Source organism: Urtica dioica, chromosome 10 (genome assembly GCF_054948205.1).
Source record: "Urtica dioica subsp. dioica isolate 48M chromosome 10, U.dioica_male_clone48M_v1_H2, whole genome shotgun sequence".
Lineage (NCBI taxonomy): Eukaryota > Viridiplantae > Streptophyta > Magnoliopsida > Rosales > Urticaceae > Urtica > Urtica dioica.
Genome location: NC_142765.1, coordinates 22,279,648 through 22,307,356, shown reverse-complemented (window position 1 = coordinate 22,307,356; position 27,709 = coordinate 22,279,648). Strand labels below are relative to the sequence as shown.

At 36.0% G+C, this 27,709-nt stretch overlaps 5 protein-coding genes and 1 pseudogene across 6 annotated transcripts; 5 read left to right on the top strand and 1 right to left on the bottom strand.

Annotated features, from left to right (window-relative positions):
* The first annotated feature begins 657 nt into the window (after nt 1-657).
* LOC149384076 (Tetratricopeptide repeat (TPR)-like superfamily protein) lies at nt 658-3,401 on the top strand. Its single transcript, XM_089628081.1, has 2 exons — nt 658-1,613; nt 2,710-3,401. Exons 1-2 carry the CDS (start codon nt 789-791, stop codon nt 3,376-3,378), a joined length of 1,494 nt encoding a protein of 497 aa, XP_089484207.1. The 5' UTR covers nt 658-788; the 3' UTR covers nt 3,379-3,401.
* A 534-nt stretch (nt 3,402-3,935) lies between these two features.
* LOC149384075 (putative calcium-binding protein CML15) lies at nt 3,936-4,744 on the bottom strand. The gene has a single exon (XM_089628517.1). It carries the CDS (start codon nt 4,561-4,563, stop codon nt 4,090-4,092), a length of 474 nt encoding a protein of 157 aa, XP_089484643.1. The 5' UTR covers nt 4,564-4,744; the 3' UTR covers nt 3,936-4,089.
* Nucleotides 4,745-7,645: 2,901 nt separating this feature from the next.
* LOC149384074 (Endoplasmic reticulum vesicle transporter protein) lies at nt 7,646-12,404 on the top strand. Its single transcript, XM_089628514.1, has 12 exons — nt 7,646-7,751; nt 8,140-8,258; nt 8,538-8,620; nt 9,189-9,264; nt 9,382-9,449; nt 10,371-10,455; nt 10,907-11,031; nt 11,108-11,191; nt 11,289-11,435; nt 11,569-11,677; nt 11,773-11,892; nt 11,966-12,404. The coding sequence occupies exons 2-12, from the start codon at nt 8,171-8,173 to the stop codon at nt 12,034-12,036; spliced, it is 1,056 nt and encodes a 351-aa protein (XP_089484640.1). The 5' UTR covers nt 7,646-7,751; nt 8,140-8,170; the 3' UTR covers nt 12,037-12,404.
* Nucleotides 12,405-14,852: 2,448 nt separating this feature from the next.
* MAPR4 (membrane-associated progesterone binding protein 4) lies at nt 14,853-18,652 on the top strand. Of its 2 annotated transcripts, none has more exons than XM_089628516.1 (8): nt 14,853-15,002; nt 15,113-15,189; nt 15,317-15,388; nt 15,497-15,534; nt 15,874-15,914; nt 16,828-16,874; nt 17,003-17,177; nt 18,285-18,652. In XM_089628516.1, the coding sequence occupies exons 1-8, from the start codon at nt 14,916-14,918 to the stop codon at nt 18,450-18,452; spliced, it is 705 nt and encodes a 234-aa protein (XP_089484642.1). In that variant the 5' UTR covers nt 14,853-14,915; the 3' UTR covers nt 18,453-18,652. The 2 variants fall into 2 exon arrangements, with proteins under 2 accessions (XP_089484642.1, XP_089484641.1); XM_089628515.1 differs by having other exon boundaries at nt 15,871-15,914; nt 18,285-18,651.
* Nucleotides 18,653-21,085: 2,433 nt separating this feature from the next.
* On the top strand, nt 21,086-25,880 carry LOC149384071 (cytochrome P450 CYP736A12-like). Its single transcript, XM_089628962.1, has 3 exons — nt 21,086-21,446; nt 23,325-23,699; nt 24,927-25,880. The coding sequence occupies exons 1-3, from the start codon at nt 21,138-21,140 to the stop codon at nt 25,764-25,766; spliced, it is 1,524 nt and encodes a 507-aa protein (XP_089485088.1). The 5' UTR covers nt 21,086-21,137; the 3' UTR covers nt 25,767-25,880.
* LOC149384072 (cellulose synthase-like protein D4 pseudogene) lies at nt 21,825-22,708 on the top strand (annotated as a pseudogene).
* Nucleotides 25,881-27,709: the final 1,829 nt, after the last annotated feature.

Sequence of the window (27,709 nt, the reverse complement as noted above, 5' to 3'; positions counted from 1 at the left end):
CATTAATGCTGGACGATCATGCATTGATGTTGAGTTGTTTTGAGCTGAGCAAATGTTTTTAACCGTGTCATTAGTGAGCGTTAATGGTGTTTAATTGTCATAATGGCTGGACGGTTTTGTGAGTCTGGAGGTTGTAACTTCTGAGACCTTGGCCTATAAATAGAAACATCTACCTCTCATTCGAAACACACCAATACACACAGTTCTCTCTAATCTTTCATTTCTCTCCGAAATTGCTTTGTTTTTTTTTTGTAGTCGGTGTTCGATTCTGCTACGGGTTCTAGTTCGCCGGAGAAGTTCGTTTGATGCAAAGTTCTTCTCATTTCCGTCGTTGTATCCTGAAAGGTAATTTACTCGTCGATTCCGGTACCTGTGGGATGACAATATTACTTTAAGGAAACCGTTGAACGGTCCTCGACCTTTAGTGTTTTCCGTCGTGTCTTCTACTATCAAATTGTCTTTTGTTCCGTAAAATAAATATTATTTACGTATTATTTTCTAACACAACATATCAATTACCAAAAATAAAATAAAAACTATAAAGTACGGGTATGAAACTCTTTAAAAATAAAAAAAAATTGGTAAATATGTTAAGAAGAAAAATGATTAATGGAAGTGCTGCTATAAAAGTTTATGTATTATACTCTATTCAATTTAGCAAAAACAAAAATATTTATTCGCCGCGGTATCGCGAATCTTAGACATTTTCTTTAAATAAGCAAAAACTTAGACACGTTAGTTGCGAAATATAAACGAAGAGTTTTCAACGTCGGAAAAAGATTACGGGTATGAGAAAATCAACGTTCTCGTCGCTCGTGAGCCTTAAAAATGTAATTCTTCCAAGTAGCGACACGATTTCCTCAGCCTTGCAATCGTACATCAACTCAGATAACCCTTCACACGGTCAAAAAATCCACGCCCTTGTTCTCAAATCCGGCTACAAACCCAACACCAATATCCACATAAAACTCCTCATACTCCACTTGAAATGCGGCCACCTGAACTACGCCCGCCAAGTGTTCGACGAATTGCCTCACAGAACACTCTCCGCCTACAACTACGTGATATCAGGCTACGTCAAGCGCGGACTCGTCGACGAATCGCTGAGCCTCGTCCGGAGACTCGTCTCCTCCGGCGAACGTCCCGACGGGTACACGCTCTCGATGATCCTCAAAGCCGCCGGGTTCTTGGGAAGGACCGTCCACGCTCTGATGATGAGACTCGCGATCGATCTCGACGACGTGGTTTGCACGGCGCTCGTGGACTCGTACGTGAAAGCAGGGAACGTCTCGTACGCGAGGAGGGTGTTCGAGGTGGTGTCGGAGAGCGTGTTCGCGGACGTGGTTTGTTCGACGTCGATGATCACGGGTTACATGAACCGAGGCTCGTTCGACGACGCGGAAGAGGTGTTTGCGAGGACCGCGGTGGAGAAGAGAGACGTGGTGGTTTTCAATGCGATGATCGAGGGTTATAGCCGATCGAGCGATCGAGCCTCGAGGTCGCTCGAGATCTTCGTGGATATGCAGCGGTCGGGTTTCCGACCCAATATCTCGACGTTCGCCAGCGTGGTCGGGGCGTGCGCCGCGCTCACTGCCTACGACGTGGCTCGACAGGTAGTTATTAATATTATTTTATAGGGTCTATTAGGGGGAAGTAACCAACTTAAATGTTTGATATGGTTAAATAGTCAACGTTTGGTAAATCTCATGTAAGTAGTCATTTTTATATATTTTTAGACATAAATCTTAGATAAATAGTCAATTCCATATATTAGGCCACATCATTATTTACGATTAATTAGATTTATCAAACATTGATTATTTAGCAATGTCAAATGTTTAAATTGACTATTTTCCTAATTTTCTGTATTTTATATCCAGAAAAATGGTTTTCATTATCGCAGATCTTAAAGTATTACGGGTTTCATCTCGAAATCAATCGGCAGTCAGAGTCGTATTTTATAATCTTTATAAACTCATATTAGTTCCCATTTCTTTTCGAACTGAAATTTTTTAGTTTATTACACTCGAGCGCAATGATGATGAATACCAATGCTCTATTTTTTCTTAATTTATGTAAGTAGGTAGGGATAGGCTTCTCTTAATTATACGGCGTTGTTCGATAGGTGTTTTTTTTATTTCATTTTTATGAAAAATAATTTCTCTAGTGGAATGGTTTTTTATAAATAATAAAATTATGTAACGAATTGGAAATCGAGTTCTCTTAATTTATTTATTTTATACTTGCAAATTACATTAAATATATATATATATATATATATATATATATATATATATATTTGAAACTACTACATTAATTTCTTGTTCCTATTTTTTTTTCGGCCATTTGTGTCTGATTTTTGAACCCTTTCAGTTTGATTCATAATTATTTATAGTTATATAAAAAAAATTACAAGAAATCAGCATCTCTTAACATCTTTTCTAAAGTTTATTTTTTGGCAGCTGTAAAATTTCAAGTTCCATCCATGTTAGCAGGTTTTTTTTTTATACATTCATATATTTATTTATATGACAAAATTAGAAATCTGCTCCTCTTAATATTTTTCTTATATTCTTCTCAAGCTTCAATTTTTTGCCCCTCTTAGAAATTGACTCTATTTATGCACATTTTTTTCTTCTTTCTTTTTTTGTTGATACTTGTCCAAGTCTAAGTTTGATTTCTGACTCCGTCCCCGGTCCTTTCGCATAGGTCCAGGGCCAGCTCGTGAAGACGAAATTCTTCGGGGACGTGAAGATCGGGAGCGCTCTGATCGACACGTACTCGAAGTGCGGAAAAGTCGACGACGCTCGGACCGTCTTCGACCACATGCCCGAGAAGAACGTCTTCTCGTGGACCTCCATGATCGACGGCTACGGAAAGTCCGGCTTCCCGTGCGAAGCCCTCGAGCTTTTCGGGGCAATGAGACGGCAAAACGTCGAGCCAAACCCCGTGACCTTCCTCGGCGCCCTCTCGGCCTGCGCTCACGCGGGGCTCGTCGAGGAAGGGCTCGGGATCTTCGAGGCCATGAGCGAGCCCCAAATGGAGCACTACGCTTGCGTGGTCGATTTGCTCGGCCGGGCCGGGGATTTGGGCCGGGCTTGGGGCTTGGTCCGGGCCATGCCCGTGGACCCGAGCTCGGACGTGTGGGCCGCGCTTCTGAGCTCGTGTAGGCTTCACGGTGACGCTGAGCTGGCGAACGTCGCGGCTGGCGAGCTTTTTAAGTTGAAGGGCCGGGATCGTCCGGGGGCGTACCTTGCTCTCTCTAATGCTCTCGCTGATGCTGGGAAATGGGATCGTGTGAGTGAGGTTAGAGAGACCATGAATGCCCGGCAGATATCTAAGGGTCCCGGATCAAGCTGGGTTTCCGCTGATTTGTAGTGTTGACTTGGGAAAAAAAAAAACATTGTGTATCTCGAAATTAATTCTTTTTTTATAGTTTAATAAAAAAAAATGGTTGAATTTGATTTCGAAAATTTTCATGATGAGAGTGAAACTGGAAAAAATTAAAAATGTAAGAACTAACTTGTGCTGGGTCAAGGGATGCTATTCATCACGACTCCGACTTTTGAATAACTTTTTGGGGGTGTGTCGTGTCAGTGGCCTCGTGACCAAAATCATTTCCGCATTATTAAAGATCAAAACCTGGAAACTCCAGGAGAAAAAATAAAATAAAAAATTGATGATAAAAATAAGTAGCTTTTTCTCATGGCCAAATCATCAAGAGTAATTAACAAGTATTCTAAAAAGAACTGTTCTCGCAAGAAGATAATAAGAAGAATAGTAAATCCGAAGCGTGTCATCATCTTGCGTCTGAGATCAATCTAAAAAAAATAACAATCTGTAGTCATTCGTAAAGTTAGGATTTACACGTTATTTCATGAACATTTAAGCACAGATCAGAAATAAATCATAAACAGTGGAGCCAAAAAGAAAAATAAGAAACATAATAATTAAATTCTGAGCCACATCCATTCAATTTAAGGATAAAAGATTAGTCCCCCACGAGAAAGATGAGTGATTAATTAATACAAAAATTTACATCCACACCCAAAAGATGATATGTTTGGTTTGATCGATGACCATGGATGGTCAGGAGAGAGCTAGGCCGAGGTAATCGGAGGCGGATCGGGCCATGACGGTGGCGAACTCGTGAAAGCTGATGACTCCGTCGCCGTCGGCATCGGCCTGAGTGATCATGTCCCTGAGCTCCTTGTACGTCAGAGGCTGGCCCATCTTCGCCATGGCTCCGGCGAGCTCGGCGGCGGTGATGAAGCCGTTGCCGTCCCTGTCGAAGGACCGGAACACCTCCAAAAGCTGCTCCTGGTTCGCCAGGATGTCCTCGCTCAGTCTCAGCCCCATCGCCGTCGCCAGCTCCTCGAACTCCACCGCGCCGTTGCCGTTGGCGTCCACGTCGGAGAGAAGAGCCCGGACCTGCTCGCCGGACGGCTTCAGCCCGAGCGAGCGGAGGAGCGCGGCGAGCTCCAGCAGCGTCAGGCTTCCGTCGGCGTCCATGTCGAACCGCGCGAAGATCGCCTTCAGCTCTCCCATCTGCGAGCTCTTCATTGCGGGTATGTGATATGATCAGATTCGCTGTTTTGACTCGGTCCGTCGATCTTGTTGTTTAGGAGACGAAGAGAGAGAGAGAGTTGCGGTGATTTTAATATGATGTTTTTTTCGAGTCAGTTTCCTTGGAAGCTGAAATCTTCAACTACTCTATGCCAGTTGGTTGAGTGCTTTGTGCATGTGAGGTGGACTTTTATTCTTAAATGTGAAAATAGAAAAAAAAATAAAACACACTTGAAAGTTGAAACTGAAACTATTCTAAGGAGAGAGAGAGAGAGAGATGTTCTTTTTGGGAAGATAATGTTTTATTTGTGATGTTGATTGGATTTGTGAGCATTAATTACATCACACGAAAAAGTCCTAAAGACATGTTTGGCACGGAATAATCTTAATTATTTGCAGGAATCTTTAAAATTAGTACAATAATTATCTCACGAAGTAAAATTTGGTATCGAAAACGCAATCCCGAGCACTCCAAGCAGCTAGGCGTATTAGTGATTATTAAGATTACTAGTAATTGGGGTATTATAACTAGCTTAAAAGAAAATTTTCCTGTTGGAGAGTTAGACTGAGGCTCATCTGATCCGGTTCAAGCTTGATGTTGAACCTATCGTCCTCCCTCTTGTGTAGGAGGCTCGACGCGCCTGGCCGAGACCTGTGCGTGTTGTGTGCTTAGGACGACACCATGTGAAATATTCATTATTACTACTGCGGCTATTTGGTAGTAGTACTCTAGTGAGTCTTGTTCTCAATATTAGGTGGTTCATGGTAAGGATTGAGTTGTTACAAGTAACTATTGTGTTTTTTCCAACTAAGCATGGAAAGGTAGAAGCTAATATTAAGATGAAATACGAACAACCTCGTACAATCCTTCAATTATGTCTTAAGGAAAGGGGTACGAGAGACATATAACGATTGATTATTTCAATGATACATTAATAGTCTGAATTGAATAGACGGACCATTATCTATTTGTCTGTCTATATTGATCATCAATTAGATGTATTGTATGATGTAGTTCACGGTAGTAACTCAAAATATTCTAAAGATCTACGATAAATCTAAATAATGTATTAGTAACTCAAACAATTCAATGAATAAAAGAACGAATTAATTAAATGTTGAACTACTAAAGAATCTACTGTTCTAATTCTAGTTGTAAAAGATAACGAATCAAAATTTAATCTAATAAATGATAAAATTATCATCGAGATTATAGTTCTAACCTTGTAAGTTATAGTAGGCGTTCAAACTAAATGACGATGTGAGAATTTAAGCTAATATTTGTATAATTATTATACTTGCTTTTTTGTAGAAGACTTCTCTTCACGAGCTTTGGATCTCTTCACGATAAATCAAGCTCCAATAACTATGATTTAAATTTGAAAGCTCCAAAAACTCAATATCGCACTCTTGTTAATAGAATAATTTACTCGGTACGTAATAGAGTATCATTGATATAGGCATTACCTATTCATTGATCTTCTAGGTTTCTCTGGTGTCGAGAATTGTGTATTTTATTGTTATATCATTCAAGTAACATAGAAGGCCTAAGTACCATCGATTTCTCAATGAAAGAGTATTTTTTCAATCATATTACAAAATTCCGGATCATCTATCAGTTTTTAAATCAACTCTTAAGTGTGTGAACATTAAATCTTTTTCAAGAGAGCTAGATTTAGTAATATCTTAATCTCATTCCACATTGATCATACCTTCAATCGCAAATATTTTAGTCTCGATTGACTATAACAAAATGAATCAAAGAGTACAATAATATGATCTAGAATTCTAAGACCACCTCGGGATTAAGATCAATTCTCATATGACCATCATATGTACTTCGATGTGTGTGTCGCACTGGTTACTCAAATGACAGAGCTTATAAAAGTTAAACCCACATCTCGTGTTTTACACACGTAATTTCGAATATACCCCTCAAAGCAAATCATAGATTAACCACCGATTATTTAATGTGTTCTAGGGCTGAAACTAGATCGGTTCGGTTCGGTTTCTTACATTTTTTATATCCGAATCCGAATATTTGGTTTTTAAAAATTCGGTCCAATATTCGGTCCAGTTTAGTCTAAAACCGAAATTCGGTTATCCAAATATTCGGTTATCCGGTTTCTTAAATCCAATATCCGGTCCAATATCCGTTTTTCAAAATTCGGTTATCCGATTCTTTAAATTTCGGATCCAGTTTTATATCCGGTTTAAACAAACCGGCTATCCATTTTTTAAAATACATATCTAGTTCTAAAATTATTACAATGATTTAAACACGAGTACAAAACGAGTCATATAAAGCTCTAAAATAATAATCCATAGTCTAAAAAATAAAAAATAAAAGTTAGGTAAAAAATGTTGTGAAGTTTTTTTTTTCAAAATCATGGTCTAGGTGGTTGTTAAAGACTTATGTTTAATTATTTTTAATTAAAATTTTTAAATAAAAAAATCGGTTATATAACCGATATCCAAATTTGTCTAAAATCAAATCCGATATCCGGTCCAGTTTTTGAAACCGGATCGGTTATCCGAATCCGAATTTCGGTTATCTGACGTGGGTCCAGAATTCGGTTTCGGTTCGGTTTGGATATCGGTTTTATCCGATTTTCGGTTCGGTTTTGTACAGCTCTAATGTGTTCCACTTAGACTAGATGTTTCATTCTCATACGTAAGGTGCATTAAAGAACCATTCTATAATCATTACCATTACTACTCTCGTTCCAATTACCATTTCATTTTTATTTTTAATGTCACGTCATGCTATGTAAGTATTTTGGTTATTTACTTAAAATTTATTAAATATTGGTTATTTAGTAATTTTTTAAGTTTAAATGATTTAGTTACCTAATATTTTGTTTTATTAAGAGTATTAAAGTCTTTGTACACATCAAATAGTAATAGATGCGTTAATATTTGCTTTTATTTGATTTTGATAAAGCGGCGTGGTGGGAATGGTAATATTGAATAGTTTAGCATTTAGCAAGCATAAAAACAAAATATGGAAACAATTTCAATATTTTTCACGTTCAGTGTACGACGTCGTTTGGATCTTACAAATAGCTTTATTCATCGCTCTTAGCAAAATTGCCAATATCTCAGACTGTTCTGAATTCCTACAAATCCAACGAGGAACGACGATTCATTCAGTTTCACATTCTTCTGCCACATCACCTCCACACGTACTTCAGATTTCCCTCTCACCGTAATTGAGTTTTCTGTTTTCCTTCAACAATCAATAACAGTAGTTCTTTTCTCTCCAGATTTTTGTTTGTGTTTTGTTCAATTTCGCTAAATCGGAGCTGGATTTGAATAAAATTTGGATATGTTTTTTCTTTGATCGATGACATTTTTCGTGGAGCCATAGATTGATCTTTCAGTTTGTCTTCTGGAATTGACGAAATGTGTTGAATATTATGCAAAAATAAGCTGTTTAAATTTTGTTTTGCTTCTACGAATTTTCGTGCGTTGTTCCGTGGTTTTGAGTTTTTTTCCATTTCATGATCTTTCAAAGAGTCTGATTTTAGGGTTTTTTTGTGTGTGTGTGTTTGTATGTGGATGTTTTTGAAGGTGAAGGGGTTTATATAAAGAAGAAGCAGCGATGGGTATGAAACAGGCTATAAAGAATCTGGATGCGTTTCCTCGCGCAGAAGAGCATTTGTTGCAGAAGACTCAATCTGGGGCACTGGGTAATATTCCTTATTCTGTCTCCCATGCTAAAAATTGACGTTCATCGTTATGTATTTTTGTTGTGTTAACTGTGTATAGAAATGGCTACATATAAAAAAAATCTGTGAATGTAATTGTGGTTTTATTTTGGTGCTTGGTGAGCTTGTGATGGTGCGAGGACGTAGCAGAATAAACTCAAATACTAAATATTGTCTCTTCAGAGTGACATTTTATAGGAGTTCTAACTTCATATATATATTTTTTTGTTTTTTATTTTCTTTGGCGTTTGTACTTTGTAGTGTCCATTGTGGGGCTAGTTATCATGGCTACATTATTCATGCATGAGCTGAGATACTACCTTACAACTTACACGGTCCATCAGGTTTGTGTTCTGTGTGTTCCATTGTCTTCTTTATTTACCTTCTACGCTGTAATTTGTGATTTTAAAAGGGGTGATAAATTCGGAAAGACTTCATTCTCTCTTTAGTTTCGCGATACTAGAAACATCTAGGACTTTTGAAAATACGTTTGGGAGTCTTTTCCTTTTTTTTTCTCTCTTTTGGAAAGAAAAAGTTGGCATTCTAATTATCTGTAAGCTTTTGGTTATACAAAGCACTTGTCAAATGATATAGACCGTCTTTTTTTGTGAGATTTGCTGACCTGAGTCTCCATGAGATCTGTAGGAACGGTTTCTTTTTTAAAAATAAAAATTAAGATAGCTATATGGCATTGAGCAAAAGACTAGGGTAACTAGATTTCTTACACTGAGTATGTTTTATTTCAAACATTAATGTATAATTGCGCGCAACTATGGGAAATTCAAGGAGAGAGAGAGAGAGAGAGAGAGAGAGAGAGAGAGAGAGAGAAGCAAAATCACGATTTTATACGAACGAAGAGATGTTGTGCAATGATTGACTATTTATGAACATTATTTCAACTTAATCGTATAGATGTCCGTTGACTTGAAGCGAGGAGAGACTCTTCCGATTCACATCAACATAACATTCCCTTCATTGCCGTGTGAGGGTTAGTTCATCACTTTCTCTTGTGCAAAGTGTTTTCTTTATCTCCAAATTAGTAACATTCTTGAGATTAAAAAAAAGTTTGAACTCATCTTCAATTTCTTTTCCTCCTTTGTTGCAGTCTTAAGTGTTGATGCAATTGACATGTCTGGAAAACATGAAGTGGATCTCGACACAAATATTTGGAAGGTAAAATTTTGTAGTACATTAACTTTATTTTGGATGAGCATACTATTAATTACTTGTTACCGCCTATTATGTTTTTCTCTTGTTTTTTTTTTATCATACTGCCGTCTGTTAAAAAAAAAAAAGAAAAAAAAAAAGCTATATGGTTTCTTCATTGTGCGGTGAGTTTTTAATATATACATATATATACACATAAATACATATACATATATATACACGTACATATATATACACATACATATACATATATATACATATACACATATATACATATACAGAAAATTAGGAAAATAGTCAACTTAAACGTTTGACATTGCTTTGTACTCTTTGTTCTTGTTCTCCGGCTTTGCTGTGATTTTTAATAAAGTTCGCTGTTTCTTTAAAAAAAAAAAACGTTTGACATTGCTAAATAGCCGACGTTTGGTAAATAATAGGTAAATAGCCGTAAATAATGACGTGACCTAATATATGGAGGTGGCTATTTATCTAAGATTTACGTTTGTAAATACATGAAAATGGCTATTTACCTAAGATTTATCAAACATTGGCTATTTAGCAATATCAAACGTTTAAGTTGGCTATTTTCCTAATGACCCATACATATATACATATTTGTATATATATATATATATTTGTATATATATATATATATATATATATATATATATATATATATAAAGCACAGGTTGGCTTTCCCTGGATTATTTAGGTAGAATCTTCTAGGCTAATATAATTTACTTGACTAAGCTTGTCAGAGTCTTTTTCTAGATAATCAAATTACAGGGGAACTTATTTTCTGGCCACCATTTGTAGCGAGTTTGATTATTTGTTCTTGACAGTGTTAGATACAAAGTCATATTTATTTATAGCTTGTTTCCAATAAAACTCTTCTCTAGCACTGACCACCGTACAACGTTTGTGCAGCTTCGCCTGAATAACCATGGCCATATTATTGGCACCGAGTATTTATCTGACCTTGTGGAGAAGGAACACGAAGCGCATAAACACGGTAACCTTTGAAATCTCTGTCTCTCTCTCTCTCTCTCTCTCTCTCTCTATCTATATATATATATATATATATATATATATAAACAATCTTATATTGGGTGCTGATTTAGTTGCATGTGTTACCTAGCTTGTGAGCCTAGATTAAGATGCTCAAAAGTCGGATAACTAACTTGCTGCCATTTACCTATACATTCAGATTAGATAATCAGATCTTCAAGGTGAAGAATCAACAACGCAAAAAAATAAAATAAATTGGATTGGTCAAACTTCTGACAATAACAGCCACATTGTAAATTTTTGTTTTACAGTTTCATAATGGATAATAAAGCACGCTGCTTAAATATATAACTTTTCATTTCTTCATCCCTAGTATATATAAAAGATCCATAAGCTTATAGATTTCAGTACTGAAGTTGAAATATGTGATGATACTGATGGATAAACTTGGGCAGACGGCGACAAAGATCATAACAATCACACAGATCACGGAAACCATTTGGAAGGAGGCTTTGATCAAGCAGCCGAAGATCTGATAAAAAGGGTCAAACAAGCATTGTCAAATGGGGAAGGGTGCCGGGTATATCATCGAGAACTCTCAGCTCTTGTATTGAAGTCTATATTTTTTTTTAATTCGGATTTTCTGTCGATTCCAGGTTTATGGTGTTTTAGATGTCCAAAGGGTTGCTGGAAACTTCCATATCTCAGTTCACGGATTAAATATATTTGTTGCTCAAATGGTTAGTTCTCTTCTCAGTTTTGTTGACAAATTCTGTGTTCTCATTTATTTTTCTTTCCCGGTTGTATCATATTTAACCCATCTTTCTATCTCTGCAGATTTTTGGAGGATCGAAGCATGTGAATGTGAGTCACGTAATTCATGATTTGTCTTTTGGACCAAAATTTCCAGGAATTCACAACCCGCTTGACGATACAAATAGAATTCTTCGCGGCACTAGTGGAGTATTCAAATACTATATCAAGGTTTGGAATTCACATTCTCATGTTTTTTAGCTCTTAGATTAAAAAATGTAAGCTGCTTTGAGAATTGAATTGTTATTTGATTTAGTTTGAAGGATTAAGCTCGGAAGATATGTAAACTTCGTGTGATTTGCAGATTGTCCCGACGGAATATAGGTATATTTGGAAAGAGGTTTTACCTACTAATCAATTCTCTGTCACGGAGTATTTCTCTCCAATGAAAGATTCCGACAGGTCATGGCCAGGTGGGTATTGTTTGAACTAAAATAAATAAATAAATAATTTACATGTTTTGTTGTGTTCCGGGAACAATTAGAAACCGTCTTTGTTTATATTGCAGCTGTGTTCTTCTTGTATGACCTGTCACCAATCACAGTGACCATCGTAGAAGAGCGCCGCAGCTTTCTCCATTTCATTACTCGGCTTTGTGCAGTATTAGGCGGAACCTTTGCTTTGACAGGTTTTCTATTTTTATTTTTTATTCCATTTTGTATTTTGGTCATGATTTTCATTTTCGATTTTCCGCGGATCAGGATTGCTAGATCGTTGGATGTTTAGACTTGTCGAGGCAGTGACTAAACCAAAAGCGAGAACTGGGCGGTGACTGTGGGGATCTTTGTCCCATTGGAGGCAATGAAGACCAAGTTTTCCTCCATAGCCATTGCTGGTCAATGGTCATTCTCCGGGGCCATCACTTCTATAAATATACATATATATCTTGTATCTTTTGTTGTCTTGTAGGGTTCGGGGTAAGAGTAAAAGGTCTTTTTTTTTTTTATTTTAGCTCATTCAATTCTTCTTGTGTTTTGATTACAATTTTGAATCAGATAGGCCAACATATTCACAAAAATAGTGAGATTAAGACGTCGTTTCAGTTTTAAAAAGGGTGCCGTAGCTATTTAGCATTAAAAGAATACATTACAACAGTTTAAAGTCTAAATGAAACAAATGGAAAGTGGCCGTGACGAATAATATTTATTGGTATGGTGTAACAAAAACGAGCAAATAAGCCCTTCATAAATGTAGGAAAAATGGAAGCGTGCGTGTCCGACCAATTCTAGCATTCACTCTTCAAGAAAAAGTCAACGTTCTGAAGAAAAATGTAGTTGCAATTCTTGTAGTGATTTAGTAACTACCTCCAAAAACTACTAGCATCATGCTAGTAGCATGGATAACTAGTTTTATTCTTGAATTTTTTCAAGCTATAATTTCTGCATAAACTTCAATAAATACATGTGAAGTTGGCACATTAAACGACTTTTCCCTTTGTTGTCATTTAAATTCTGACGCGGCTTGTGTGGAGGTCGCGATTAGAAACCATACCATAAAGCTTTGAGCTTTTTGAGTGTTTGCATTCATAGCTCCCCAATTAACCTCTTAAAAATATTTCGAATACATAATGATTTAATGCATAATTAAAACAAAAACTTATTGTCATGTAATATTTTATTTGAAATAGACAGCTAAAATGCATAAAAGTTTTAGTTATTAGTTATAGCAATATCTTTGTGGAATGCCCAATGATCCTACTACAATGTGTATTGATAGATAGATATATAACACATGTTCAGAAAAAGATCGGGCCGAACAATGCTTGTTGAAGGGCCTGAGTTGGAGTTAGGGTATAGGCCCTCACGTCCAGCCTGGCCCTGACCCTAAAAAAAAGTCCAATCCGGGTCCGGACCGGACCCCAATGAAGTTCAGTTTGGGCCCAACTTTTTTAAATAAAATAATTTTTATATTTATTTAAGATTTATGTTTTTATGTTTAAGAAGTATTTTTGACACATAAACTCAATGTTACTATTAATTATATTAAAAAAATTTGATAAAATTTTAATTTTTTTTAATTGTTTTTATTAAAAAAAAGTATATTTTGAATTTTAAAAAATATTTATATATATTATGATTATAGTTTGAGTTTTTTAAGGCCAAGTTTAGGCCCCTTTTAAGTTCGGACTTGGGTCTGACCATCGGTTCTGAAAGTCGAGGGCTTGGTCTTGTATTTGGCCAAATGTCCTCTTTTTAGGTCCGACCCGGCTCGGTCCTCCAATAAAAGAGTTTGGGTCGGGCTCGGACTCGAACATCTTTTGGACTTGAAAAAAAAAGTCGGGCCGGCCCGACTTGATCCTTTTAATACCTTTAGGCGAGACTTAGCATATTTAAGATTACATGTGAATTTTTTATTTATTTATGTATACCATGGTAAGGGAAAGACATGATTTATTAGAGAAATTTGATAATTTATGACTAAAAATAAGCTTTCCATAGGTGTACAAAATTGAAGTATTATAATCCTTCGAACCAAAATACCTTGCAAACCTATTCTTTGACTTATGAAATTTTGGACTTTACACATCTTTTCCCTTTTTTTGGAAGATTTTGAGAATTTTTTTTATGAATAAATTAGTTTTTCCCCCATTTTATTACATGGCTCGAATTTTTTTATTTTTTCGGAGGAAAAAGTAATTTTCTATAGTTCATAGCCACAGTACACCGTAATTAAATTCTCATATTTTTGTGACAAGATGATGCCACAATTATTAATATGTTTTTTTTATGCGGCCACTTGTTTTAATCCTAGGCAACCGGAACGACACAGTTCACAGTGTTGAAATTCTATTCAGGTACTATTTACGAACTATAATTTGTATACCGTTTTAGTACTACTCATCGATTTATTATTATTATTATTATTTAAAACTTTTTTTCAGAAAATAAATTATATTTTTAAGTGTTAATATTTATTATTAGGTGAATAATGTCAAAACTAATCGGAACATTATTTGGCGAAATTCTAACACCATTCAAACAAAAAAAGATACAATTATGGCAGAAGTCAATAGTCAACTCTCTTTTTAAAAATAGTCAAAGTTTCATTTTATTAGAAAAAATATCTCATTAGACTGAAGTAACTTAAATTAAATGTTTTAGTTAATTTAATTTACTTAAGCTTGGTTGATTATTTTCTTAATAAAATGAAGTTTTGGTTAGAATCTTAAAAAAAAAAAAATAGAGGATTAGCTAGTTCCACCATTTTTTTTAATGTAGTCTATTAAAAATCAGAATTCCTTGTCGGAGCATAATTTCTGTTCAAACTAAATCTCTAGGACTAGTTTGTTGCCTCGAGCCGTGATATGTCATAATGAGTTTTAGCCTTAAAAGATATTTGATCAAAAATATTGTAATTTTTCGATTTAAGACTTAAATGTAGTTTGGTTTGGGTGACAAGACCTTTGCCTGTGAGGAGATCTCTGCGAGAGAGGGCAATGATTCAATCCATAGGAATTACAATATTGACGTTTGACAATTATATTTCGTGCTTAAAAAAAAAAAGACATTAAGTGTATTTTTAATCATATAATTGTTAAAGCGAGGGACATGTTTGTAATAATCTAAAACTTAATCCCTTTTTTTTTCTTCCTTTCTTCTTCTTATTTGATCGCATCATATCCCCATTTCCCAGAAGAGGAAGCAAAGAAAGATGAAACTTCGTAGTGTAGCTATAGCACTCGCTGTTGCTCTCACAGCTTTCCTTCTTACATTTTACCTTCGACCCAATCCACAGAAGGTATGAATGTATCTGTATTTTTTCATAATGACTGTTTATTGAGAGCCAAAACAAAAATCAGATTGTCACTCTCCAACGGTGTAACTGATTATTATTGCTTGCGTTTATAGAGATTTTTCACCACAGACGAACTAGCTTTGTACAATGGGACAGATGAGAGCTTGCCCATTCTATTAGGAATTCTTGGGTACACTCTCATTTTTTAGCTTTATTTCATAAGTTCTTTAGGGCGATTTTGTGTATTAGAGAGCCTAAACTGGATTAATTTTTAAGTTTATTATAATTAGTTATACATAAATTTGGCATTGAATCAGGTCTGTGTTCGATGTAACAAAAGGAAAAGCTCATTACGGAAAGGGCGGTGGTTACAATCATTTTTCTGGAAGGTTCGAACAATCGTTATATACGAAGCACATTTTTTTTAAGCTTTGTTCTAATTACGATTTGCATTGTTAGACTGACTACTAGTTTTGCCATCTGTTTATGTGTTTTAGAGACGCTTCTCGTGCATTTGTTTCTGGAAACTTTACAGGTAAATCCGTGTTTTTGATTTGATGTTTGTTGAGATTTTAACACATCACATACATGTCCAATATCTGGTAAAAGAACTAGAAGTCTAGTCTTTTCCAAAAATTCTGGGGTGGGAGACACTAAACGATCAGTTTTTAAACATAGTTTAAGAATAACAGGACATTGGTCGTGTTTCTAATAATGACTATTGAGAATCTTGTAGGCGTGCAAATTGAATGAATTGTTTTCATTAAAGAGTTTTGTTCACAGCTCTTGTTAGGTTTGGATATACTATATCAGTTAGATTATGTACTATCACTGATTTGTCTCTTTCTTACTTTCTTTCTTTCTATTGTAGAAGATGGACTCACAGACTCATTGCATGGTCTATCAAGCGCTGAGGTAATTAAATATATATTTTATATCTGAAATTGAAGGCTTCCCTGCAGTATTCGCATTTGCATTTGCTTTTTTTTGCTATATAGTAGTCCTTGAATTTCAAGCATTATTTATTAATGGTCCATCACAACTTTCCTTTGCCTGAAGAAGTTCAACAAAACTTTTGTTCTGCATACTTTTTTTTTAATGTATAGAAGAACTCCGAAATTGAGATATCCTCAAATAGAAGTCCATCTGAAAACATACATTTGCATGTTCCTGAATTCCGAATTGATCAATAACTTCTGATTCGAAAACCCATTGGAACCATGGCTTGATCAACAAAATGTCACTCTGCATATGCTAATTGCTTTTGCTTCCTTAGCACATGTCTTGACGAGGTTAATCTATATATCTGCTCGTTGCCTCGTATACATCACTAGTACAAGCTTCAGTTTAATTATTTATTGTTCGCATTCTAGCGCAAATAGTCCTTGAACTGTTAGGCGAGTGGCATTTTGGTATCTAAACTGATCTTGGGCCATTATAATCCCCCAACTATTGTTTTTATACCAGTTAGTCCTTTTCTATTTTATTATTTTATTTTTACAAACTTAATGCTATTTGTTTAGTAAGCTGATTTGTTAAACACTTTCGGAATTCTAGAGTAAGATTTAGTTTTAATGATAATTTTTTTTAAATAGCCAAATTATTTAAAATTTGCGAATATTATTAAGTTGCATAGGCTTTGAATTTCATCAAAACAATTTTTTTTAATTTTTTTTAATTTTTTTTTCGTTTTTTATGTAAACTACTAAAATACAGAACATCAATAGTTTGAGGACGATTTTGGTCCAAAAATTAGGTATGAGACCAAAATGCCAGTAGCATATTAGTTCAGAGACTATACTGTGTCATAAAGCCTTACTTTTGACAGGTCAAGAGCATTGTTGAATGGCGGGATTTCTATTTTAAAAGCTACATGTGAGCCCTCCTCTCTCCACCTAGCTTTAGAATTCTCGGCCATCGGTTAGTTATTGGTTGAAGCTTTCTATAAGCATCCTTAGCGCTTCCTTTAATAATTAATACGCTAAATGTCTCAATACTCTCAGATTCGTTGGCAAGCTAGTAGGTCGGTACTATGATAGCCAAGGAAATCCCTCAAAGTTTTTGAAAGGAGTCGAAGCAAAAGCGGCAAGAGGTAAACAACTTTTGGAGAAGCAAAAGAATGAAGAAGCTAAAAAACCGAGCTGCAGTTCAAGGTGGAGTCAGGACGAGGGTGGAAAGGTAAATTCTTTTCTGTCCGTAATCGGAACTTAGAAGAATAGATGTCTTGTTTTCAAATAAAAGTTGAACACGTCATATAGTGGAAAAATAAAGAGGCTAAATCTTGTATACACTGTGTACGATAATATCGTGATGTTTTTTTTTCTTCTAAGAATCAATTTGGGAATGAGAGGAGTAACTTACGAACTCATAAATTTGTTATTTTCGTTCATTTTTTCAGATGTGGGACCCTTAACTTGAATATACAAGGAAAATGAAAATCCATTGTATTTACTTTGAGGGAGAATGTCTAACTGAAACATAGGATTTTATTTACGTAAAAAATAATATGATACGCATGCTCGCTAGAATTTTTTTTTTTTTTTTTTTTGCTCCCTTAATTTTCATTAGTTTTGATAGTTTCTTCCGGTAAGTTTTTGTTAGACCCATGATGTCGTGTAGGCCAGCAGGGGCAGGCTGATCATTTAGTTTATTTATTATTACTATTTTAATTAATAAGAATAATTTAGGAATATATATATATATATATATATATATATATATATATATATATATATATGCAGTATGTATATTTATCGAAATTCCTAGTAGGATTAGGGTTTCTAAACCTATAAATAGCCACCGAGGTTAGTTTATATTTTATGTTTGCATTGAGCCTTAGTAGAACGTCACCGGGAGAGTAACGATCCACCTCTCGAAGAATATATCGACTATTTTGTGTTCATTCATTTTTATTGATAAAAGCCATGGAATCTCATCCGGTTCCGATCACTCTTCTCCTGAAGTTTCCTTGATTTCCAAGCATAGACAAAATATTTGATTTTCACTAAATTTTTCCGCATCGTCGTTGATTTCCACAGACAAAGGCGATGGCTTGCCACACGTGGCTATAAATGTTTCGTTCGTTCTCATGCTATTTTGTGTTGATTTATTTATGAATCAATACAGTAGGTCATTAGGGTTAATTTGAAAAGAGTTATTGCGTTCGTTATTTTATTTTCTTTAGCCGTAGAATAGTGTAATGGGAGACATTGGTTCACCTCTCAACTTGTAAGCGGATTTTTCAATAATATTAATAATTTATGTTGATTCCTTTTTCCCATTCAGGTCTGGTGTGACGATGGGTACCCGAGGTTGGTTCAGCGGCCCCAAGAGATAGCTTTGACGGGGAAGATGAGCAAACGATGTGCTTGCTTTGAAGAGCATGAATTACACCAACCGGGGCTTGAAGTCTACGAAGGTTGCGAGTTTCTTGCCAAGACGTGTAAAACCTAAACAATTATAGCACAACCATTCCATAATCCAGGTCTAAATGCTCTTATATTATAGGAATTCCAAGCTGACATTTTTCTTTACATGCTCTTTAACATAGTAAAATATCATCGACTTTGTATCATATGCATACGTGATGTTTGAATCGATTTCCTTGGGCCTCATCCTTGAATCCGAGTGCAGTTCGTCCTTGGTCACCATCTTTTTTTTGTAAAAGCGTTATTTACTTATTTATTTCTTTTGGCGCATTTAATTTCGAAAGCGGCACTCAGCACAACACCGAGAGTCTCAACATATATCAACACCGACGTATAAATTAACAGCAAAACAGCACATAAGCTCGGAATCCCGGTACATGAATTCTTTGTCGATTGTGAGAATTTTGTTGATGATCTGGCCCACCATGACGGAGGTTAGAAAATATATATCAAGTTCTCACGTGTCCGCCCAAGTTGGAGAAAACCCCGGCTTCGCGTTGAGGTAAATTTCCTTGAACTCCAAGTAAGTTCTGCCGACCAGCAAAGAGAAGCACTCAAGGAATTTACGGATCTCGTGGCTGAACTGGCACTCCCACACTGCATGGAAATCACACTCCGGTTCGTGGACGCATCTTTAACAAAATGACAAACAAGCTAGTTTCGAATTTCTAGCTTGATGATCCGGCGAGCTTCGATCAAGAACCCGCCTTTGGCTTATGGAATCTACCCCCATCCTTGTACTCGATCCGCAATCGTTTCCACTGGATTTGCATCTCCGAAGGCACCGTGATAAGATCTCAGTCGCCGGAGCTTGCCGAATCTCAATTCGCCGACAAACCTGCAACAAAATCCCACCTGCAACAGTTTTACACCAAACCCCGCTAGGATTTCTCGACCTCACAATATAGCACTCGTGTATATGTGTAATAAGATGTTATAACTGTTTGTAATGATTTTATTGACTTTGACCTAAGTGGCCATGGAAATACAAACGAACCGATACACATGAGACGTTCGAAAGGTCTCGTTCTCTTCTAAACAACTAGGCTCAACAATAGACTTTTCAAGATAAAAGTGGAAGGCAAATGAAGGACTTTAAATATTGGAGACCCATTCGCTTGCCACGTCACGCGCGCCTCCGGTAAGTGGTCCGTACCAGAGGCCTAACACCTGAAGCCATTGCATTGCATTCTCAGTATCACAACAGTTCGGTGGCTCTTTTGTGGTGATGCTTGATATCATATCGATGGTCATGTCTTTTGGTAATGGTGTGTATGGGATTGCTTTTAGAGGATTTTTTTTTTCTTTTTTTTTTTTCTCCTCCTTTTTTTCCTTTTTTTTATATCAATATGTGTATGGGTGTGTATCGTGGCGAAGCTCTAATTCTCGGCAAGAAAATATTATGGAATAAAGGGGCGTGTACTAAAGCTGTATTATTTGGCTGCGATCAAAACGGAAATTTAAGTCAATTCATACAAAAATATGCAAAAATAACTATCTCACTTTTTTTTTTCAGTTACAGAAAGTTTATCTTCTAACGTCTGATATCGCATGTAGAATAAACGAAAATTAACTGAAATTAACCCAAAAAACTTTATATCGTAACTAATTAGACTACAAAAAAGGAAAGAAAATATTATATAATAAATCAAGTTGACGTGTATTAAAGTTGCATTATTTGGCTACGATCAAAACGTTAGCTACATGTTCATGTTCAGCCGATTTTAATAAATGTTAATATAGTAACTTGTTAAATGACTAATAAAGTTACGTCATCATTTGTGCTTACATTTGAAACTTATATGAAACGTTGGTTAGATTACAATATCAATGTTTCAAGTGGTTTAGTCCGTGTAATTTTTCTATTTTTTCCCTATTTTTTGTTTTACTTTACATAAACAATGCTAAAATAAATTTAAAAAATCGTCTAAAAATATTTTTAACTCACCGAGAATCATGGAGAATATTTTTTTTTGCCACACTTAATACGTGCGTACCTTATTTAAAGTGTGTTTTTAATATTTAAAATGCACATGTTTGACATTCTTTTTATTAAATTAAGTATTCTCTTAATTAGAAAAACCATAGAATTTTAAAATCACTCTACAATCAACTACAAGCTTACAACTAAAAGTCTAAAACCCCGTTTATTTAAGTAATCTACATTAGTGCAACCAGTTTTCTAAACTGCAATCAACCCCTAAGATATACTTTCACTGTTTCACATGCGTATCAGGTTTCAAGCAACTAAACCGGTTGATAAAAAAAGTAAAACAAACTGGCATGTTAATTATCTTGTCAGAACTATTTTAATCCATGAATTAACTTCATAGTGGAAATATGGTCCTCACATGACTAGCTTTGTAAAAATATTTTAGTTATTTAAAAAAAAAAACTTTGTAATGAAATTTAACACGTAGTAGCTAGTAGGTAGTAAATATAAATGTACCCACCCACTTATATAAATTTTAATTTTATTAAATAAGCTGTTTCAAATTTTGATGAAAAATTAAAACAATTATTTTAAGCATTCTCTATTTTTAATAATAATAATTAAAAAAAAAACAGTCCTTAAACTCACTGTCCACGTTAGTGCCAGTACCTAATTCTCCATGCTATTGCAAATCCCTTATTAAATAGCACAGAGAGAATCGATTGTTTCACATGCTGCGCAGCGCTCAAAAAAAAAAAAAAAAAGTAGTCAAATTATATGGCTCCTATTATCCTTTTACTATCCATCTTTGTATTAACACTTCTGAGCTTCTTCCGATGGTCCAAGAGCCGGCATGGCCGGAAACCACCACTCCCACCGGGACCGTGGCCACTTCCGGTGATCGGAAGCCTCCACGCTCTGACGGCCCTCCCACACCGCGGCCTCAGAGAGCTCTCTCTCAAATACGGCCCAATCATGTCCCTCCGACTCGGCGGCGTTTTGACCGTCGTCGCGTCGTCACCACGCGCCGCCGAGCTCATCCTCCGCACCCACGACTCCGTCTTCGCCAGCCGTCCCTTCTTGCAGGCATGTATATACATTGGCTAATAATATCAATTTTTTTTATATATATAACAAAAAAGAGTGAATGTCGATAAAGTAATAATAATGATAAAAAAAATTGAGTGCCGCTTGAGCAAAATCCACCTGTATCTTTGACTCTATATAATATCTTATGTATAATTGTATATTATATATTTTTTTTTATTTGTATAATATTATAGTGCAAGATAATATATATTACATGATCACCACATTATATGCATATTATTTGTTTTTTATTTACACATCTTTTATACCTTTTAGGCTTCTACACATCCATCGATCTTTTAATTTTAATGAATTATATTAAGAAAATAACAAATTGTATAATTGCTCCCTGATTTATGACATCACTGACAGAAAATGACTTATGATATAAAGTTGAGGTTATTGGACCTCAATATCACGACCGACAAAATTTATGGGTCTTCCGTGTATTATAAGCCCACTCCGTCAGTTAAATGGCCACGTGGTAGTCACTTGGTACCAGAGTTAAACGAGTTTACGAGAATGTCCTTGGACGAGGTATGAAGTAAAAGAATCGCTTTGATTTTTCATTTTATTTTCAGTTCTCATTTTTATTCAATAAAACCATTCGAAAAAGAGAGAACCCCCAAATCGACTGAGCCCCGAGTTATCCAAATCTCCACGGGCTCGGTGAAGATTTTCTTCTCCCGGAACAATGCATTGCTGGGGTCCGGGCGGCTTCTTCTCCTCCAGAGGCTGGCGTACCTCAACGTCGGAATCTACCCGTTCACCTCCATCTTCCATCATCACCGTCTGCCTCATCGGCCTCGCCATCCTCGAGGTCAAGTGGTCTGGTGTCGGCCTAGAGGAGTGGTGGCGCAACGAGCAGTTCTGGCTCATCTCCGGCACCAGTGCCACCTAGCGGCCATCGTCCAGGGCCTCCTCAAGGTCATCGCCGGGATCGAGATCTCCTTCACGCTCACCTCCAAGTCCGCCGCCGGGGAAGACGCCGACGACATCTTTGCCGATCTCTACCTTGTGAAGTGGTCGTCGCTCATGATTCCTCCGATCGTCATCGCTATGCTCAACATCATCTCCATCGTCATCGCCTTCTCGAGGACAATCTACAGCTCGTCTCCGAAGTGGAGCAAGTTCGTCGGTGGGGCGTTCGTCGGCGGGGCGTTCTTCAGCTTCTAGGGCATTCGTCGGCGGGGCATTCACAAATATAGTTTTTGAGTTCTAGGGTTTTAGTGTTAAGACTCGATTAAATTGAAATGCGATTTTGGGATTTTTACATTCGACTATTTTTTTTCTTTATTTAATTTACTAATTTGACACCTCAATTTATTTAATTTAAATGAATAAACAAACAATAAAATACACTTCCTCATCCGACTAACAAAATAACGATTTTACCCTTATTTACCAGAAAACGTGCGTTCCACGTGATTATTTAACTGACGATTGGGCCTCTTTTTTGACGGAAGGACCCAACTGCTACTTTTTTATATAGCAGGGGGTTAACAAATAGTTTTAAAAAAATAGGGGGCATTTTGTCACTGAGGCCATATATCAGGGGCAAATATACAATTTATTCTTAAGAAAATTATAATGAACTAGACCCTTATCTTGTATTGAGTTCAGTGCCCGTAAATTAATATTCATTAATAATAATAATAAAAATCGAGTTGCACTTTATCTTTGTTTATATAAAACAATGTTATCATTCACCACATTATATGCATATTTATACGGCCTATTGAATATCTTTTAACCATATCTAATACTAATGGTGTCGTCGACAAATGACCTTAAGTATATATTTATTAACTAATGCCCCCTAAATTTAATTTTTTTTTACATCATCACACTCCAATAATAAAAATTTGCATGCAGGTCTCGCGGGATCTTTCATACGGCAGGAAAGGAATGGTGTTTGCGGAGTACGGAGCGTATTGGCGGAGCATGAGAAAGCTGTTCACTCTCAACCTATTCACCGCCGCCAAGACCGAGTCTTTCCGGGGGCTGAGGGCCGAAGTCGTGGCCGCGGCGGTCGCCAAGCTCAGAGCCTCCGCGGCGGCGCGTGAGATCGTCGACGTGGGTCGGGTGATCGGTGACGTCATCGCCGAAGTGTCTTGTAGGATGATATTGGGCGTGAGCTTGTTCGATAACAATGATCATCTGAAGGAGCTCGTCCATGAGGTTATGTTCCTGTGCGGCGCTTTCCACGTCGCTGATTACGTGCCCTGTCTCGCTCCCTTAGATCTACAGGTTTGCCATGTTTCTTTCGTTTCCAAACTCTTTTTGAAAGATTAATTCGTTAGACGTTGCCAAGGGAATTAAACGAAAGAATAAAGGGGGGGCAAATTTGAAAAACAAATCAGGGGGGCTAATTTGAAAAAAAAAAATCTCAAGTGGAACTAATTTGTAAACTTTTAAGGTAATTATTTTAAAAATATTTTAAAAGTAGGCTAAAAATGTAAAAACAAAAATCGAGGGGGTCACTTGACCCTTGGACCCATGTAAATCCGTCACAGAGCGGGCGGGACCCACCGACCAATTTTCTCAAGTGGTTTTGCTTGGGGACTGTCTAAAGATAATGTTTCTAGATATCTTCTAAATTACCATTATTATAATTAGGTAGGACTCTTTATGTTGAAAGTTCAAGAGAGTATAGGTTAATCTTCGAGAAGAATAATGCATTAAGTCTCGTCATAAGTGGCGCGTTTTTAATAAAATAATGAGCTAACTACTACGAATTAAATAGAAGCTTGTGACCCACTTCATGATAAAATTTTATGTCAAGGTCGTGTTATCAACTTAGAAGCTGCAATTTATACATTGTTTCTGGTAGAGAAGGGAATAAAGATGGATAAAGATTTACAGATTATGGTGTGGGCATAAGAACTAAACCCTAATTTTCTTTGGAAATTTTGAAAATACTTGTTTGAAGATGATAATTATATATGATATCAATACCTCAATTTCAAATATTCCATAATAAATACTTTTATTTTTAATTTTCATATGGTTTTTTCATTATTTTAAATGAAATGATAAAGAACTATAAGAAAGCAATTGTGAACCGTAAAAAAAAAGTCAAACAAAATTGTAAACAATAAATAAAAAAAATATGTAAAAATAAAGTATTTTTAGAATAAGAATGAGAAATTTGATATTCTCGTTGTTAGACTTAGTTCTCATTATTCACTTTGACAATCCTGATAGTTTCTATTTGTTTACTGTACTGAAAGTGTGCAACAATATATCATCTTTGTGAACATAAACATATTTGGGAAGCCTCGACTGTGAGATTGTGTTTTTATAGATAATGAGAGAAATATTATTAGTGCGTGTGTAGGTGAGAGGATCATATTGATACACAGTGAAATTTGCGTATTTTTTATGTGTACCGACAACATAATATTTGTGTTATATATGCTTTTTGATGGACACACGACTAATTAATGAGTATTTTCTTTTTTGCATATAACCTAGGGTTATACAAAACGGATGAAGAAACTAAGTAAGCGCATTGATGATATGTTGGAGAAGATAATTACAGAGCATGAAGAATCGACGACAAAATACGAAGAACACCATCGCACGGATTTTGTCGATGTTTTGCTTTCACTGATGAACCAACCAATGAATCCCCAAGACGATCATGTTTTCGTGATCGAACGAACAAACATCAAAGCCGTCCTACTAGACATCATCGTGGCTGCGTTTGATACTTCAGCTGTGTCAATCGAATGGACACTCTCCGAGCTTTTGAAGAACCCTAAAGCCATGAGGACCCTCCAAGAAGAAGTTGAAAGTGTGGTTGGTTTGGATAGGTCAGTGGAAGAGAAAGATTTGGGAAGTTTGAACTACTTGGATATGGTTATCAAGGAGAGCTTTAGGTTACATCCAGTCGGTCCACTATTAGTACCGCATGAGTCCATGGAAGACATAACAATTGATGGATATTTCATACCTAAGAAGTCTAGAGTTATGGTGAACACGTGGGCTATAGGGAGAGATCGAAATGTGTGGTTCGAGAATGTAGACGAATTTCACCCCGAAAGGTTTGTTGATAAGAAAATCGATCTCCACGGTCGTGATTTTGAGCTTCTCCCATTTGGGTCGGGCCGTAGAGGGTGCCCGGGAATTAGTATGGGTTTAGTTAATGTTCGGTTCGTTGTTGCTCAGTTGGTACATTGCTTCGATTGGGATCTCCCAAATGGTGTGGAACCTCAAGACATTGACATGACCGAGAAGTTTGGCCTCTCCGTAGGAAGAGCGAATCCTTTGCTTGCCATGCCAAAGTACCGACTACATGATAAAACACTATGATATATTTATGTAGACGAGTGTTTAAAATGGAGAGGAAGAAAAGAGTGTATAATATTAAGCTAATTTCTTCTTGGCCACGTTCTTGTTATTGGATGAAGTTGTTAATGCGTCAAATTTTTTAGCCTGTTTGTTTCTCAACTTGAAAACTGTTTTTGATTTTTCTAACTTGAACAGTTTTCTGAAAAAATTGAATTCACTGTTTGTTTGATGATTCTCAGAATACAACTAAAAAAGTTTTCAAACTGTTTTCTGTTTTAATGAAAAAAAAATCAAAAAACAGTTTTTAGTTGTTTTCCAATTTTTACACTCAACTTTTTTAACTTTTTTTTAATATCTCCTCTTGACATCTCCTTCTTCTCCTATCAACATCATTTCATTTTCCTCACTTTTGATTATCGAATTTATTTCCGTTCCCTGAAAAACTTAAGTTTTACAATTATGACAAACTTTAAACTACGGAACTCCATTTTACAAACTGTTAATTGGTTGTGATCCTCTCGTCGAGCACATAAGTTTTCACTATTTTTAGTCAACATTAGGTATCAAAATTTGATATTTGTTGTATTGACTACAAAGACAAACAGTGTTTTCCGATGAACTTGTGAACAATCATTATAACTAAAGGTACGACCATTATATTCGCAGCAAAGACTTTCAATTAGTATATATCTCGACGCCTGATTCTTATGTGAATTATTACACTATAATTACAAAAAACTGAATAAAAAAAAAAAAACTGAAATCCTTACCAAACAGTTATTGAAAACAACTGCAAAATTTTTTTACACTACAACTATATGAAAACAAAAACAGTTTGAGTGAACTACCAAACAGGCCCTTTAACTGAAAGTTTATTTCTGTTTCCAATATAAGCATTGGTGTGTGTATAATAACACGGGCTTTGTAAACATGCTGGGAGTATTTTACTAGTCATGATGATGTCCTAAATCGCGTCCAAAAACAGACGCGCCTAATTGTGTCTATACATTAAGCACCGACTTTTAGACGCAACCCGAATTGCGTTTGAAATCGCGTTTATTTCGTAAACATACGCGATTTTTGGGGCTTTAGACACAAATTTTATCGCGCCCCCCATTTTATCTTAGTGGAAGAATGAACCATTTGCTTGCCATGTCCAAGTAGATTTTATTTATTGTCAATTTAGGAGAAGAACTCGAGGAGAAGTTAAATGTTGGTTTGCCTACGAAGGAGAAAAATAACAGTAATCATATTATTTATATAATGTTATGATAAGATGTTAAATCGTCACATTATCCTAATAAAATGAACAAACAAAAACGGCCTAAACAAGTGAGAATGATTAGCTATTTAAATAAAATATAAAACCTTGATTATTTTTTAATTGAAATAGTTATTTCAAGTGGCTATTTATATATATATATATATATATATATATATATATATATATATATAAATAAGATTATGAATTGTATCGTATGAATTATGCATAAGACCTTTCTAGGACAAAAACTGTCTTTAGACGCTCCAAAAGTCGCTTTTACTTCAGCAACAGACTGCAAGTGGTAACGTCAGTTCACCGGAGAGGAATCTCGATTCGAATATTATTTGTGAGAAGAGGTCGCGGGTGGTGGCCGGTGGGTCTGCGACTGCAAGTGGTGGTGCCCGATGGTGACGGCGAGAGACTTAGAGACAGTAGAGAGAATAAGAGAACGAAATGAGAGATTGTGATTTAAAGCTCTAAATTTGGAGAGAGAGAGACGCGACGGTGGCGGCATATTAGAGAGGAGAGGGGTGGTGGTCCTGCGGAACTGAGCGAGAGCGACACATGGATGTGAGACGAGAGAGAGTGAATATGAAAATGAAAAAGTGATTTGGGTTTGAGAAAAAGTGAATAAGAAAATGAAAAAGTGATTTGGGTTCCGAAACAAAAGGATTAACTGTGTAGTTGTTTAATTTTGAAA

Excerpts from the sequence above, each read along its gene's own strand:
- LOC149384076 (XM_089628081.1), top strand. The coding sequence starts at position 789 with ATGAGAAAATCAACGTTCTCGTCGCTCGTGAGCCTTAAAAATGTAATT. Across the intron at positions 1,614-2,709 it reads CCTACGACGTGGCTCGACAG|GTCCAGGGCCAGCTCGTGAA; the intron begins GTAGTTATTAAT and ends CCTTTCGCATAG.
- LOC149384075 (XM_089628517.1), bottom strand. The coding sequence starts at position 4,563 with ATGAAGAGCTCGCAGATGGGAGAGCTGAAGGCGATCTTCGCGCGGTTC.
- LOC149384074 (XM_089628514.1), top strand. The coding sequence starts at position 8,171 with ATGGGTATGAAACAGGCTATAAAGAATCTGGATGCGTTTCCTCGCGCA. Across the intron at positions 10,456-10,906 it reads ACACGAAGCGCATAAACACG|ACGGCGACAAAGATCATAAC; the intron begins GTAACCTTTGAA and ends AAACTTGGGCAG. Across the intron at positions 11,436-11,568 it reads TATTCAAATACTATATCAAG|ATTGTCCCGACGGAATATAG; the intron begins GTTTGGAATTCA and ends TGTGATTTGCAG.
- MAPR4 (XM_089628515.1), top strand. The coding sequence starts at position 14,916 with ATGAAACTTCGTAGTGTAGCTATAGCACTCGCTGTTGCTCTCACAGCT. Across the intron at positions 15,190-15,316 it reads ATTCTATTAGGAATTCTTGG|GTCTGTGTTCGATGTAACAA; the intron begins GTACACTCTCAT and ends GCATTGAATCAG. Across the intron at positions 15,389-15,496 it reads TACAATCATTTTTCTGGAAG|AGACGCTTCTCGTGCATTTG; the intron begins GTTCGAACAATC and ends TATGTGTTTTAG.
- LOC149384071 (XM_089628962.1), top strand. The coding sequence starts at position 21,138 with ATGGCTCCTATTATCCTTTTACTATCCATCTTTGTATTAACACTTCTG. Across the intron at positions 21,447-23,324 it reads CCAGCCGTCCCTTCTTGCAG|GTCTCGCGGGATCTTTCATA; the intron begins GCATGTATATAC and ends ATTTGCATGCAG. Across the intron at positions 23,700-24,926 it reads TCGCTCCCTTAGATCTACAG|GGTTATACAAAACGGATGAA; the intron begins GTTTGCCATGTT and ends CATATAACCTAG.